The sequence below is a fragment of the Homarus americanus genome, unplaced genomic scaffold (genome assembly GCF_018991925.1).
Source record: "Homarus americanus isolate GMGI-L3 unplaced genomic scaffold, GMGI_Hamer_2.0 scaffold45611, whole genome shotgun sequence".
Taxonomy (NCBI): domain Eukaryota; kingdom Metazoa; phylum Arthropoda; class Malacostraca; order Decapoda; family Nephropidae; genus Homarus; species Homarus americanus.
This window is the reverse complement of record NW_024752135.1, coordinates 143,592-159,799: the sequence shown is the minus strand read 5'-3', so window position 1 is coordinate 159,799 and position 16,208 is coordinate 143,592. Positions and strand designations below refer to the sequence as shown.

The following is a 16,208-nucleotide window of genomic DNA, read 5'->3' as shown; positions in this document are numbered from 1 at the left end:
CCGGCTACCCTTTGTGCCTGGCTAGCGTGTGTGTGTGTGTGTGTGTGTCTCTCAAGGCCTCACATCTCCTTCATATATTCCTTTCATTCATTTACAGTAAGTAGATATTATGTTAATATGATAGGGTACTTAGATTACACTCCCTGAGCACCACACACACAATAAACATTTAGGTTAGAGTGTCGCGGCTGCTCCTGCTGGGCTGCCTCGATCCCCGCCACGACTTGAGGCGCTTCAAGACGTCCCCATCATCAGGCTTTATTTACAGAGGTTTCGGTATTGAGCCATTGAAGGGGATTCATTGCGTAAATGGCAGGGATAATACATCGCTGATGGGACAATGACGCCCTGTATTGGCTGTAGATTTGCTCCATTTCATCCGAAAATCAATGACTTCGCCGCCCATTCTTGTTAGGCAACCACGACAATATCATTTCGGGGATGCCGACACACCAACTCCATCGACCAGTTGCCAGGTGTCGCCCGCACACCCACCAGCACCCTGAGGCCTTCTTGGTCTTATTGATCACGTTATATCGTGTTGGCGTGAGCACATAATGATGAATACAACAAAACTTGTGATGAAATAATACACATTAGATGTAGTGAGCAGGATCGTAAACGACACATTATCGTACAGTCAACAAAGATACAGATTCCCTTGTTTCCCCCAACCACAGCGATCACTCCCCTCATTAGCGGGCGAGCGACCAATGAGCGCGCGCCTCAGCCCCGCCCACCAATCAGCTGGCGGCACCCGGCACTGCTACGCCTGCGCCGGCAGTTTTGAGTGGCCGCCTTCCGTGTTTGCACATGGAAAGGAGGCAATGATTTGATAAGGGAAGACCATATTGGGTTTGTACCATCTGATTCTGGTAATAGAGGCCGGAGCCACGTACCAGGGCGGTGGTGGGACTAGGGTAGAGGGTGTCAGTGTGGTGGAAGTGGCCTGTGTGGTGAGGCTGCCAGACACTACTGTGTGACCGACCTGGTCTACCTATACACCGTCGTCGCATCGTCTACTGCCGCTCATCTTCTCACGGCAACACAGGATATTAACCACTCTCTTCCAAGATGAATTTTGGTGAGTGTTAAACTGGCGTCTTCTTTAACGTTTCAATTATTATATTTTTTCTCCGACAGGGAGCCACGGACCTCGTGTTGTGCCTCGATACGTCAACAATTTCACAGATCTCATAACACATCACTTCACTAAATCTAATTCAAAACTCCCTAAGAAATTGAACTAAAGGTAATTTTCTACGATCTATACGTTAACTTACCTAAATTACAAAATATCAAATACAAACTTCCTGTACTGTACTTCATCAACAAGTTGTATACTGTACCGTAACCTCCGTCAACTCCGGATATGTTAAATTTAATGGGCAGAAAATCGTACATCCTGTAAATATTTTCGTTGAACCGAGTGAGTCAGTCTCATGTTCTTATCCTGACGGGGACGACCTCCTCCTGCTGGTGTAGTGATGATAGCGGCGCCGTGATGGTCGTTCTCCTGGGTCTTGGCATTGGCGGTGTTGAAGCGCTGTGTCGCCGCTGTTTCCTCCACCCTGCCCGCTGTTGTAGTGTGACACAGCAACGAATATCCAAGTTTCTTCCCGACTGCTGTTCGCTCCTCGCCGCTGTTAATGTCATGAACCGCTGTTGTGTCATGAGTTACTGTTACGACTTAACCGCTGTTGTTATGACGACTGATCTGTCATGACCGCTGTTGTGTGAGTGGTTGTTATCGCGACCGCTGTTGAAGTGCTTTTGTCACGACCGCTGTTGTGTGAATGCTGCTGTCATGACCGCTGTTGTGTGAGTTGTCTGACGCTTCTGTTTCCTGACCGTTGTTGTGTGAATGCTGCTGTCATGACCGCTTTTGTTTCCTGACCGCTGTTGTGTGAATGCTGCTGTCATGACCGCTTTGTTTCCGACCGTTGTTGTGTAATGCTGCTGTCATGACCGCTTTTGTTTCCCTGACCGTTGTTGTGTGAATGCTGCTGTCATGACCGCTGTTAGTGAGTGCTGTTGTCACGGCCGCTTTTGTTTCCTGAACCGTTGTTGTGTAAGCGTTGTTGTCATGACCGCTGTGGTGAGCTAGCGTGCTGAACTACCGTTTGTGAGTGCTGCTGTACCGACCGCTGTTGTGAGCACTATGAGTGTGCTGCTGTGGTAACCGCTGTTTTGTGAGTGAGCGCTGTTGTACTGACCGTTTTAGTATGGGCGCTGCTGTGTTATGACCGCAGAAGCACTTACATTGACCGCACCTGCAATTCAACATGATCATTTCTGTACCCATCATCACCGCAGCTGTAAACCATCAATATCACCGCTGTAACCAAGAAGACCGCTGCTGCACCGGCAATGACTCCTGCCATCAGCAAAGACCACCTGTACCAAGACTGCTGTACCCGCCAAGACAGCCCCTGTACCCGCCAAGACAGCCGCTGTACCCACCCAAGACCGCCGCTGTACCCGCCAAGACAGCCGCTGTACCGCCAAGACGCCGCGGTACCCGCCAAGACAGCCGCTATTCCGTCAAGACCGCTGCTGTGCCCGCCAACACCAGCAGCTGTACCCGCCAAGACAAGCCGCTGTACCCGCCAAGACCGCTGTACCCGCCACAGCCCCTGTACCTGCCAAGACAGCCGCTGTACCCGCCAAGACAGCCGCTGACCCGCCAAGACAGCCGCCGTACCCGCCAAGATCGCCGCCGTACCCGCCAAGACAGCCGCTGTACCCGCCAAGATCGCCGCCGTACCCGCCAAGACAGCCGCTGTACCCGCCAAGACAGCAGCTGTACCCGCCAAGACAGCCACTGTACCGCCAAGATAGCCGCAGTACCCACCAAGATAGTCGCTACCCGCCAAGACAGCTACTGTAACCGCCAAGACAGCCGCCAGTCCCCGCCAAGACAGCTACCAACCGCCACAGCCGCTGTACTCGCAAGACAGCTACTGTACTGCCAAGACAGCTACTGTAACCGCCAAGACAGCCGCTGTACCCACCAAGACAGCAGCTGTACCCGCCAGAACAGCTGCTGTACCCGCCAAGACAGCTACTGTAACCGCCAAGAAAGCCGATGTACCCGCCAAGACAGCACGCTGTATCTCGCCAAGACAGCCGCTGTACCCGCCACAGCCGCTGTACCCGCCAAGACAGGCTGTACCCGCAGACAGCTACTGTAACCGCCAAGAAAGCGATGTACCCGCCAAGACAGCCGCTGTACCCGCCAAGACAGCTGCTGTACCCGCCAAGACAGCTACTGTAACCTCCAAGACAGTGAATACTCGCCAAGACAGCCGCCTGTCAAGACAGCTGCTGTACCCGCCAAGACAGCTGCTGTACCCGCCAAGACAGCTACTGTAACCGCCAAGAAAGCCGATGTACCCGCCAAGACAGCAGCTGTACCCGCCAAGACAGCGTTGCATTGCCAAGACAGCCGCTGTACCCAAGACAGCTGCTGTAGTCAAGATCTCCGCTGTACCCGCCAACACAGCCGCTGTACCCGTCAAGACCGCTGCTGTACCCGCCAACACAGCCATGTACCGCCAACACAGCAGCTGTACCCGTCACACTGCTGTACCCGCCACAGCCGCTGTACCCGTCACACTGCATGCCCGCCAACACAGCCGTTGTACCCGCCAACACAGCAGCTGTACGCCGTCAAGACCGCTGCTGTATCTCCAAGACAGCGCTGTACCTGCCAAGACAGCTGCTGTATCCGCCAAGACAGCCGCTGTACCGCCAAGACAGCTGCTGTACCTGCCAAGACCGCTGCTGTACCGCCAACACAGCAGCAGTACCCACCAACGCAGCAGCTGTACCCGTCAAGACCGCTGCTGACCTCCAAGACAGCCGCTGTACCGCCAAGACAGCCACTGTACCCGCCAAGACAGCCGCTGTATTCCTCACCTCCGTTAATACAGCGTTACAGCAGCTTGGTGGTTTATACATCCAATAAATAACAACAGAGAACAATAACATTGTTGGCTACTGTAGTGTGTTGCAGAGACAAGGAATAAATATAATGATGATAACTGTGGTAATAACACCAAGAGTAATAATAATAATAATAATAATAATGATAACTGTGATAATAACAATCAAGAGTAATAATAATAATAATAATAATAATGATAACTGTGATAATAACACCAATATAATAATAATAATAATAATAATAATGATAACTGTGATAATAACACCAAGAGTAATAATAATAATAATAATAATAAAAATAATGATAATAGTAATAAAAATTATAATAATAATAATAGTAATAATAATAATAATAATAGTAATAATAATAATAGTAAAAAAATAATAATAATAATAATAGTAATAGTAATAATAATAATAATAATAATAATAATAATAATATATAATAATGATAATAGTAATAAAAATAATAATAATAATAATAATAGTAATAATAATAATAATAATAATAATAATAATAATAATAAAAATAATAATAAGTAATAATAATAATAGTAATAAATAATAATAATAATTTAATAATAATAATAAAATAATAATAATAATAATGATAAAAATAATATTATAAATATAATAATATTATTATTATTTAAAATAATAACAATAATAAGAGTAATAATGATATACAATACTAATAATAGTAATAATAATAATAGTAATAATAATAATAATAATAATAAATAATAATAGTAATAATAATAAATAATATAATAATAATAGTAATAAAATAATAACATAATAATAATAAAAATAATAATAATAGTAATAATAATAATAGTAATAAAATAATAATAATAATTTTAATAATAATAATAAAATAATAATAATAATAATGATAAAAATAATATTATAATATATTAATATTATTATTATAAAAATAATAAATAATATGAGTAATAATGATATATCACTAATATGAAAAATAATAATAGTAATAATAATAGTAATAATAATAGTAATAATAATAATAGTAATAATAATAATAATAGTAATAATAATAATAGTAATAATGATAATAGTAATAATAATAATAATACTAAAAATAATAATAATAATGATAATTTTAATAATAGTAATAATGACAATAGTAATAATATTAATCACAATAATTATAATAATATTATTATTAATAACTAATTATAGTACTAATAACGATTATCACAAAAATAATTACAATAAATAGTAATAATTATAACACTAATAACAATAATAATAATAATAATAAATGACAGTGATCTCATTGGCTAACATCATTATGACGCAGAATATTAAAATTACGCCTTAGCGCTCTGATTGGCCGTTAGTACGTGATCCTGTAAGTCCAGTCAGCTTCTCTTATTTTATTGGCTCTCCGGTCATAACGAGTGGATTATCTATTGGCTGCGAAGTTATGACGTAAGTGATTTCATTGGTTGTGAGGTTATGACGTAGGAGAGGGTTGTGTCTTAAGTGATTTCATTGGTTGTGAGGTTATAACGATAGAAAAGGTTTAAGTAATTTCATTGGTTGTGAGGTTATGACGTAGGAGAGGGTTGCGTCTTAAGTGATTTCATTGGTTGTGCGGTTATGACGTAGGAGAGGATTGGTGTTTGCGATTTTCACTGGTTGTGAGGTTATGGCGTAGGAGAGGGTTGCGTCTTAAGTGATTTCATTGGTTGTGCGGTTATGACGTAGAGATGATCTGTTTTAAGCGATTTCATTGGTTGTGAGGTTATGGCGTGGAGAGGGTTGCGTCTTAAGTGATTTCATTTGTGAGGTTATGACGTAGGAGAGGGTTACGTCTTTAAGGATTTCCATTGGTTGTGAGGTTATGACGTAGGAGAGGATTGCGTCTTAAGCGATTTCATTGGTTGTGAGGTTATGGCGTAGGAGAGGTTGCGTCTTAAGCGATTTCATTGGTTGTGAGGTTATGACGTAGGAGGATGAGTTGTGTCTTAAGTGATTTCATTGGTTGTGAGGTTATGGCGTAGGAGAGGGTTGCGTCTTAAGCGATTTCATTGGTTGTGAGGTTATGACGTAGGAGTTGTGATTTCATTGGTTGTGAAGTTATGACGCAAAAACTCAGGTTAAGTCAAGGAAGGCACTATTATAATTGGCTGCAATATCATGACGTAACAGGTCGGTCTGTATCTTATAATCTTATTGATTACAAGATTATTACGTCGAGCGACAGGTTGTATCGTAGAGATCTTATTAGCTGTACGGTATGACGTAATACGTTGAATTACGTCTCTGCCGTCTCACTGGCTGAAAGACTGTGCTGTCAGATATAGTCGGCGTGCCTCGTAATGATTTTAAAGGCTATCAGACTATGACGTAAACTCCTTGTTGAAGTCACTAAACTAATTAGTCCAGGTCAGGAAGCGAAAGTTTTATTATGGGTCAAGCGGCTGAAATTAGCTAGCGGTGAAACAATCAGCGGGTGAGTCAACTAATGATAAGTTGTCAGGTCAAGACAGGTCGTGCAGTCATCAGGTCACCTATGACAGTACCCTTAGTGTCACACAGGATCTATGGTGTCACTATGACCTATAGTGTCACACAAGACCTATGGTGTTACACAGGACCCATGGTGTCACACAGGACCCATAGTGTCAAGACAGAAGCACAGAACCCATGGTGTCACACAGAACCCAGTGTCACAGAAGACCCATGGTGTCACACAGAACCTATGGTGTCACACAAGACCTATAGTGTCACATAGGACCTATGGTGTCACACAGGACCTATAGTGTCACACAGGATCAATAATGCCACACAGGACTTATAGTGTCACATAGGACCTATAGTGTTCCACAGGACCTATAGTGTCACACAGTACCTATAGTGCCACACAGGACCTATAGTGCCACACAGGACCTATAGTGTTCCACAGGACCTATAGTGTCACACACCTATAGTGTCACAGGACCTAAGTGCTACACAGGACCTATAGTACACACAGGACCTATAGTGCCACACAGGACCTATAGTGCTACAGACCCAAGACCACAGGACCTATAGTCACACAGACCCTATAGTGTCACACAGGACCTATAGTGTCACACAGACCTATAGTGTCGCACAGTACCAGTAGTCACACAGTACCTATAGTGTCACACAGTACCTATAGTGTCACACAGACCTATAGTACACACAGACCAAGTGCCACACAGGACCTATAGTGTCACACAGGACCAATAGTGTCACACAGACCTATAGTGCCACACAGACCTATAGTGCCCCATGGACCTATAGTGTCACACAGGACCTATAGTGCCACACAGACCTATAGTGTCACACAGTACCTATAGTGCCACACAGGACCCATAGTGTCACACAGGACCTATAGTGTCACACAGACCTATAGTGCCACACAGGACCTATAGTCACACAGGACCTATAGTGTCACACAGGACCTAGGCACACAGGACCTATAGTGCCACACAGACCTACAGTGCCAACACACAGGACCTATAGTGCCACACAGACCTATATGTCACACAGGACCTATAGTGTCACACAGGACTATAGTGTCACACAGTACCTATAGTGTCACACAGGCCTATAGTGCCACACAGACCCAGTGCCACACAGACCTATAGTGTCACACACAGGACCTATAGTGTTACACAGACCTATAGTCACACAGTACCTATAGTGTCACACAGACCTATAGTGCCACACAGGACCTATAGTGCCACACAGACCTATAGTGTCACACAGACCTATAGTGTTACACACAGACCTAGTGTCACACAGACCTATAGTGCCACACAGGACCTATAGTGCCACACAGACCCTACAGTGTCACACAGGACCTATAGTGTCACACAGTACCTATAGTGTCACACAGACCTATAGTGCCACCAAGGACCTATAGTGCCACACAGGACCTATAGTGCCACACAGGACCTATAGTACACAGGACCTATAGTGCCACACAGACCCAGTGTCACACAGACCTATAGTGCCACACACAGGACCTATAGTGTCACACAGACCCAGTGCCACACAGGACCTATAGTGTCACACACAGACCTATAGTGCCACACAGGACCTAGTGCCACACAGACCCATAGTGCACACAGTACTAGTGCCACAAGTGACCTATAGTGCCACACAGACCTAAGTGTCACACAGGACCTATAGTGTCACACAAGACCTATAGTGTCACACACAGACCTATAGTCCACACAGTACCTATAGTGTCACACAGTACCTATAGTGCCACACAGTACCTAGTGCCACACAGTACCTATAGTGCCACACAGGACTAAGTGCACACAGGACCCATAGTGTCACACAGTACCTATAGTGCCACACAGTACCTATAGTGCCACAGGACCTATAGTGCCACACAGGACCTATAGTGCCACACAGACCTATAGTGCCACACAGGACCTATAGTGTCACACAGGACCCATAGTGTCACAGGACCTATAGTGTCACACAGACCTATAGTGCCACACAGACCTATAGTGCCACACAAGACTCAGTGCCACAAGACCTATAGTGTCACACAGACCTATAGTGCCACAGGACCTATAGTGCCACAGACCTATAGTCTCAGACCTATAGTGCCACACATGACCTATAGTGCCACACAGACCTATAGTGCCACACAGACCTACAGTGCCACACAGTACCTATAGTGTCACACAGACCTACAGTGCCACACAGTACCCATAGTGTCACACAGGACCTATAGTGCCACACAGGACCTATAGTGCCACACAGGACCTATAGTGCCACACAGACCTATAGTGTCACACAGGACCTATAGTGTCACACAGTACCTATAGTGTCACACAGGACCTATAGTGCCACACAGGACCTATAGTGCCACACAGACCTATAGTGCCACACAGACCTATAGTGCCACACAGACCTATAGTGCCACACAGGACCTATAGTGCCACACAGACCTATAGTGCCACACAGACCCATAGTGCCACACAGACCTATAGTGCAACAGACCCAAGGCCACACAGGACCTATAGTGTCACACACAGGACCTATAGTGCCACACAGACCTATAGTGTCACAGGGACCTATAGTGCCACACAGGACCTAGTGCCACACAGGACCTATAGTGTCACACAGTACTATAGTGCCACACAGACCTATAGTGCCACACAGGACCCAAGTGCCACACAGACCTATAGTGCCACACAGACCTATAGTGTCACACAGGACCTATAGTGCCACACACAGTACCTATAGTGTCACACAGTACCTATAGTGCCACACAGTACCTATAGTGCCACAGGACTATAGTGCCACACAGTACTATAGTGCCACACAGTACTATAGTGCCACACAGGACCTATAGTGTCACACAGTACCTATAGTGCCACACATACCTATAGTGCCACAGGACCTATAGTGCCACACAGGACCTATAGTGCCACACACAGACCTATAGTGCCACACAGGACCTATAGTGTCACACAGGACCTATAGTGTCACACAGGACTATAGTTATACACAGGACCTATAGTGCCACACAGGACCTATAGTGCCACACAGGACCTACAGTGCCACACAGGACCTATAGTGTCACACAGGACCTATAGTGCCACACAGGACCTATAGTGCCACCTGGACCTATAGTGTCACACAGGACCTATAGTGCCACACATGACCTATAGTGCCACACAGACCTATAGTGCCACACAGGACCTGTACCACACAGTACCTATAGTGCCACACAGGACCTATAGTGCCACACAGGATCTATAGTGTCACACAGGACCTATAGTGTCACACAGGACCTATAGTGCCACACAGGACCTATAGTGCCACACAGGACCTATAGTGCCACACAGGACCTATAGTGCCACACAGGACCTATAGTGCCACACAGGACCTTGGATGACTATCAACACGCCGTCACAACACGTGTCTCGCATAAGTCATAATTCAATAACTCTTCATCTACCAAATCACTTGAATTAATTATTGAGAAGAACAAAAAATATATAAATATAAAGACAAAAATTAAGTTTGACAGAACCGCCGCCACTCAATAAAGATTAATGAGTTTGAGAGACATGGGAAATATTGAGTGTGTCTGGGCGTGGGTGGGTGGGTGTGGGTGGGTGAGTGGTGGGGGGGTGAGAAGAGGGGGTTATGGGTGGTGGTGGAGGGGGGGGGTGTCAGATATTGAATTATATATCGAGTTATAGGTGTTGTAGTTATTATCCGGTATACTGTGTTATTGAGGAATTGTCAGAGGTTATAATGAGCTTTTCCCTCCAGGTATTGTATATTACATCAATACTAATATCTGGTGATTTAATGTGGGTGTGTATCTGAAATCTGTCGGAAGGATTTTTTTTGGGGGGGGGATGGGGGGATGGGGGATGGGGGGTGGGGGATGGAGGGAGTGAGGGGGTGGGGAAGTAGGGGGTTTTGGAGGGTGGTGGGGTTGTGGGAGTTGTGGTTGTTGGTTGTTGTTGTGGCCCCAAGTGTTGTGGGTAACATTTTCATACTTAAACCTTCTGACACACACACACACACACACACACACACACACACACACACACACACACAACGACTCAACAAGCTTACCTCGCCATTTTTAATTACAGGTGAAAAATTACCATAAAAATAAAGTGTAAATCCTAATTAAGTAATAATACAAATAAGTACTTAATTTGGTTGTGTGTGTGTGTGTGTGTGTGTGTGTGTGTGTGTGTGTGCGTATATATGTATGTATGTGTGTGTGTGCGTGCGTGTGTTTATATATGTATGTATGTGTGTTTATGTATGTATGTATGTGTGTGCGTGTTTATGTATGTATGTATGTATGTGTGTGCGTGCGTGTGTATATATGTATGTGTGTGTGTGTGTGTGTGTGTGTGTGTATATGTATATGTGTGTGTGTGTGTGTGTGTGTGTGTGTGTGTGTGTGTGTGTATCATAATTATTGTAATCTTGACGTCATCGATGCTTTAAATAATTAGTATCATTTTAATTATTGTTTATTTTAATTATCATTATTATTTTATTGTTCTGGTGTTTATACTACTTAATATAATAATTAATACAGTCTAAGAAAAGAGGATAGATGTTTTTTATAATAATTATAATATTATCATTAATTATATTACTTTTATTGTTTTTAGTATTATCATTGTTATTATTATTATTATTATTATTATTATTATTATTATTATTATTATTATTTTCATCATCGTTATTATTATTATTATTATTACTGTTGTTATTGACAATACAATTATCGTATTCAGTATATTTATTATTCTTATTACCATTATTATTACATTATTAATATAATAATATTAATAATTATTATTATTATTATTATTATTATTATTATTATTATTATTGCAAGCAAAAACATTTTTATCACAACATTAATATCAACATTACCATATAAATTATCCCAGTAATTCAAATTAGTCTCTAATTACCACAGGACTTAACTACCCACCTGTCGACACCTCGCTAGTCACAGGTAGTTTACAGGTAAATAGGAGACCTGGCCTAACCTGGCCATTAGTACTGAAGCTAATTAGGACTAAGGCCTATTAGTAATAGAGTCTACTAGAACTGGGGTCTGTTAGAGCTGGGGCCCGTTTAATCAGTGACTGTTCAGATGGTGCTCTAGCGATTACCAGAGATTCTTGGGTTCTCTTGGAGTTCTGGCTTTCAAATATACAGTTTTAGCGTTCAATTAGAGGTCTAGTGTTCAATATACAGCTTTTTGCGTTCACTTGGGGTTCACTATACAACTTCTTGCGTTCACTATACAACTTCTTGCGTTCATTATACAACCTCTTGCATTCACTTATACAGCTTTTTGCGTTCACTTGGCGTTCTACGATTCCTATGACATAATGCCTCGCGTTCACTCGAGAACTCTAGTGTTCATAATACCATCTCTGGCTTTTAATGAACGCTTCTGTACTGACATTACAATTTCTGGCGTTTACATGAAAAAAAATCCCCGTACGTTCACTTAGCGTTCACAATATCAACAATTAAGTTCACTATAGTTTACCCTATATCGTTCACTCGGCTTCCGACAAAAACCTAATTTAACCAAATCTAGCATAACTAAATGAAACCTAACCTAACCTAACCTAACCCAACCAAAAAGCTTCGTTCAATTTTACATTTAATAAACAAAACGAAAACCATCTATCGTAAATATTATTATCTATCAGATACATCTATCTTATGTATTGTATAAATCTATTGATACATATTAAAGTCATTTTAATATTATGAATATTTGTCCGGATATGAAATTCAGAAAATAATAATGATGATAATTTGGGTAATATTAATAATTTGAATCCGATGATGTAATGAATAATAATAATAATAATAATAATAATAATAATAATAATAATAATAATAATAATAATAATAACAATAACAATAACAACAACAATAAATAAACAAATTATGACAACCGCTTCAGTTCAGGTTAATTAGTAAATAACACCTGAGTTACCTTTACCTGTCCAATAACATTACACTAATTACTCTCTCTTTATCAATAATCTCACCCTAATTATCACCGTCACCTCTTCCCATAACCTCTACGTAAAGATATGAACATAATTCCTTGGACACTATTGGTTACCATACGCTGGACAAAATTCCTTGGACAAAATTCCCTGGACACATTTGGTCAATATACTGTATATAGTTATGAGAATTTTTTTTTTTTTTTTTTACAATTATATATTTTTTTAATTATAGTTTGTTTACATTTACTGTAATTTACACTGTCTTTGCCTCAATCATTTACAGACAATATACACTGTGATTTACACTGTCTATACGTATATCATTTACACTTTATATACACCACCATTTACACTATATATACACCATCATTTACACTATCATTTACATATTACATAACCCAGTATTTACACTAAAATGCTACTTAATTTACTACATACCTAATGCTAGTTATATTTCACAAATAATTCTCATATAATTCACAAAATAATCCCGTAACGATAATTCTGAACAAGTTATTATAGTTGTTATGTATTAAAGAATTATTACTGTAAAATTATCAGTTATTATTTTCGTAATGATAATTCTGAACAAGTCATGAACGGTAAAATTATGCTGATAACTATTGAAGTAAGGTTGGGTTGGGTCTGGTTATGTTAGGTTAGGTTAGGTTAGGTTATGTTAGGTTAGGTTAGGTTAGGTTAGGTTAGGTTAGGTTAGGTTAGGTTAGGTTAGGTTGGGTTGGGTTGGGTTAGGTTAGGTTAGGTTAGGTTGGGTTGGGTTGGGTTAGGTTAGGTTAGGTTGGGTTGGGTTGGGTTGGGTTAGGTTAGGTTAATATGTTATCGTTTTTCTCATAATAATTCCCTTAAGGTCACAAACAATAATAATAATAATATTTACAGACACAAACACAAATAATAATAATAATAATAATAATAATAATAATAATAATAATAATAATAATAATAATAATAATAATAATAATAATTCACAAACAATAATAATAATTCCCATGTAGACACAAACACCCTCTACAAACAACAAACTATACCACAAGGTTCACCAACACCTAACATTACTAGGAGACAATAACACTAAACATTCACTAAGTTATAACACAATACACACCGAGGGGTCAGCAGACTATAGTAACTGTATAGTGAAATAACTTGTTAAGCTCTGGGGGCGATAAATGTGTGTGTGTGTGTGTATGTGTGTATGTGTGTGTGTGTGTGTGTGTGTGTGTGTGTGTGTGTGTGTGTGTTGTGTGTGTGTGTGTGTTTCTCTCTGGTACAATCCACGATGAATCACATTTTTTTTAGCTGAGATTATATTCCGGAGGTCAAATCCCATAGTAGATGTTGTAATAGGATTGGTGGTGCTGGTGTGCGGTTCTTCCCTGCTGCACTGGTTCACGGCGGGGGGAAAAATATGGCCAGCTTCCTAGAGTCTGGGGCTTTGATGCTGTGTGGGGGGGAGAGGGGGTGGGGTGGGGGAAGGTGGGGGTGGGGGGAAGTCGAGATGTGTGTTAGTACAGGGACAGTCATCATCATCATCATCATCATCATCATCATCATCATATTAAGAAAACACCTTTAACTACAGTACCTTCTCTTCCACGTCACCACGGCCTCATGTTATTCCAAGCCGATATATCCTTCAAACATAAGTCTACATAGGCCTACCATCCACCAATAGGCCTATATCATTAGATCTTTCTATTTTGAGATTACCGAAAACCAAAACACCCCAAAAAATATACTGACTTGGTTAATATTTACTTTAAGACTTAACAAACAGACGTGGAAATAATGATAAAATGATGCCTCGGTACATGAGCGGTGTGTCATAATAAAATAATTGGTTTTTGTCTGTGTTTATGTTTGGTAATAGTGATGATATAGTTAAGTATAATAATAATAATAATAATAATAATAATAATAATAATAATAATAATAATAATAATAATAACCAATAACCAAGAATAACAATAATAATAAACAATAACCAAAAATAATAATAATAATAAACAATAATGACAATAATAATAATAACAATCAATAATAATAATAATAATAATAATAACAATAACAACAAAAACACAGATAAAATAACATTACTCTCATCAAAACACCTCCTCCCCTCCCCCCCCCCAAAAAAACAACAGCATTCGATCCCCCACCTCTAAACACACACACTTAATGGAGTCACCCAAACTATTCCTATATTTAATGTATAAAGAAAATGCTATATAAATCAGCCAAGAGTAAAAATAATACGAATTTTCCATATCCCAGGGCTATTGGGGTATGTTATTGCTATTTCCCGTTTCCCAAGCTGGTTTTGGGATATATACTAGCGATTTCCCATCTCCCAGGCTGGTTGGGGGTACAGGAATATTATTGCTATTTCCCATTTCCCAAACCAAAAGCTGAAAGTAAGCCCCCGTGGGCACTTAGGGGCAGCGTGGATATAGTACACTGCATAGACTATTAAGGACACAGTGTGGGCGTTACTTCACTTCCCCAGGTATAAAGTTTGGTACCCATTCACAACTTGGTGATGTAGGAGTGCCCGGGCGGTTGATCCAGTGATCTTTTAGTACGGGAGATGAGAGGTGTATTCCACTCGCCCTATGCAACAGCCATTTCCAGATTATTCTAGGGTATAAATTATTTCCCGGCTCCAAGATTATTTAGGGAAAATTATACTTATGAAACTTTTACCGGAGGCAACTAGGGGAAAAATATGGATAACAACAACAACAACAATAATAATAATAATAATAATAATAATAATAATAATAATAATAATAATAATAATAATAATAATAATAATTTAATAATAATAATAATAATAATAATAATAATAATAATAATAATAATATTTTAATAATAATAATAATAATAATTTAATAATAATAATAATAATAATAATATTTTAATAATAATAATAATAATAATAATTTAATAATAATAATAATAATCAAAGCATATCACATTTTCCTGACTAATTTTGCAGAAGAAATAAGTACTCCACATTTTTGCCAACTGATTTTAGTGATAATAAAAAAAAATAAGAACAAGCATTCCACGTCTTGCGGACCAATTTTATATAGACTAAACACTAAAGAAGAAATCCACATTCTCCCAAAATGAATACTTAAAAAAAATAGCATTCCACGTTAAATTCCACATTTTTCCAGGACAAATAAAATATAAATAAATAAATAAAAACATTCCAAATTTTTCTCACACAAATGAATACAAATTAAAAAAAAAATCATTCCACATTTAATTCCACATTTTGCTGGATCTAATTCGAGATAACACAACCCGTCATCTATTAGGAGACCAACAGGTACGGGCAAACACCTATATTTATCGGAGTAGTATTGCCCTAGAGTATATATTTGAACAAAGCTCTTGAGTTAGATACACAATAATAATTCAACCAAACCTGTGGGGAGGGGGGAGGAGGGGGAAGGGAAAGGGAAGGAGGGGGAAGGATAAGTCAACCTAACCTCCTTGTACATATACACACAACATCATCTATCATCCATGGTTAAATTAAATGGATAAAATGAATAACTAGGAATGTGTATTATCCTTTATTTATTTATTTATTTATTTATTTATCTACTTATAATTTGAAGTGTTGGAAGTTGACTATATAAAATGGCCGCCACAAAAAAATAGTAGCCAGCCCCCCAA

General features: G+C 40.1%; 1 protein-coding gene across 1 annotated transcript in view; it reads left to right on the top strand.

Moving 5' to 3' along the window:
- The first annotated feature begins 921 nt into the window (after positions 1-921).
- The window catches only part of LOC121854966 (homeobox protein aristaless-like), a 79,814-nt gene continuing 64,527 nt past the window's right edge, over positions 922-16,208 (top strand). Inside the window, 1 exon segment of the mRNA XM_042349786.1 lies at positions 922-1,084. Coding sequence (XP_042205720.1) covers positions 1,075-1,084 — 10 coding nt within the window. The 5' untranslated portion in view covers positions 922-1,074.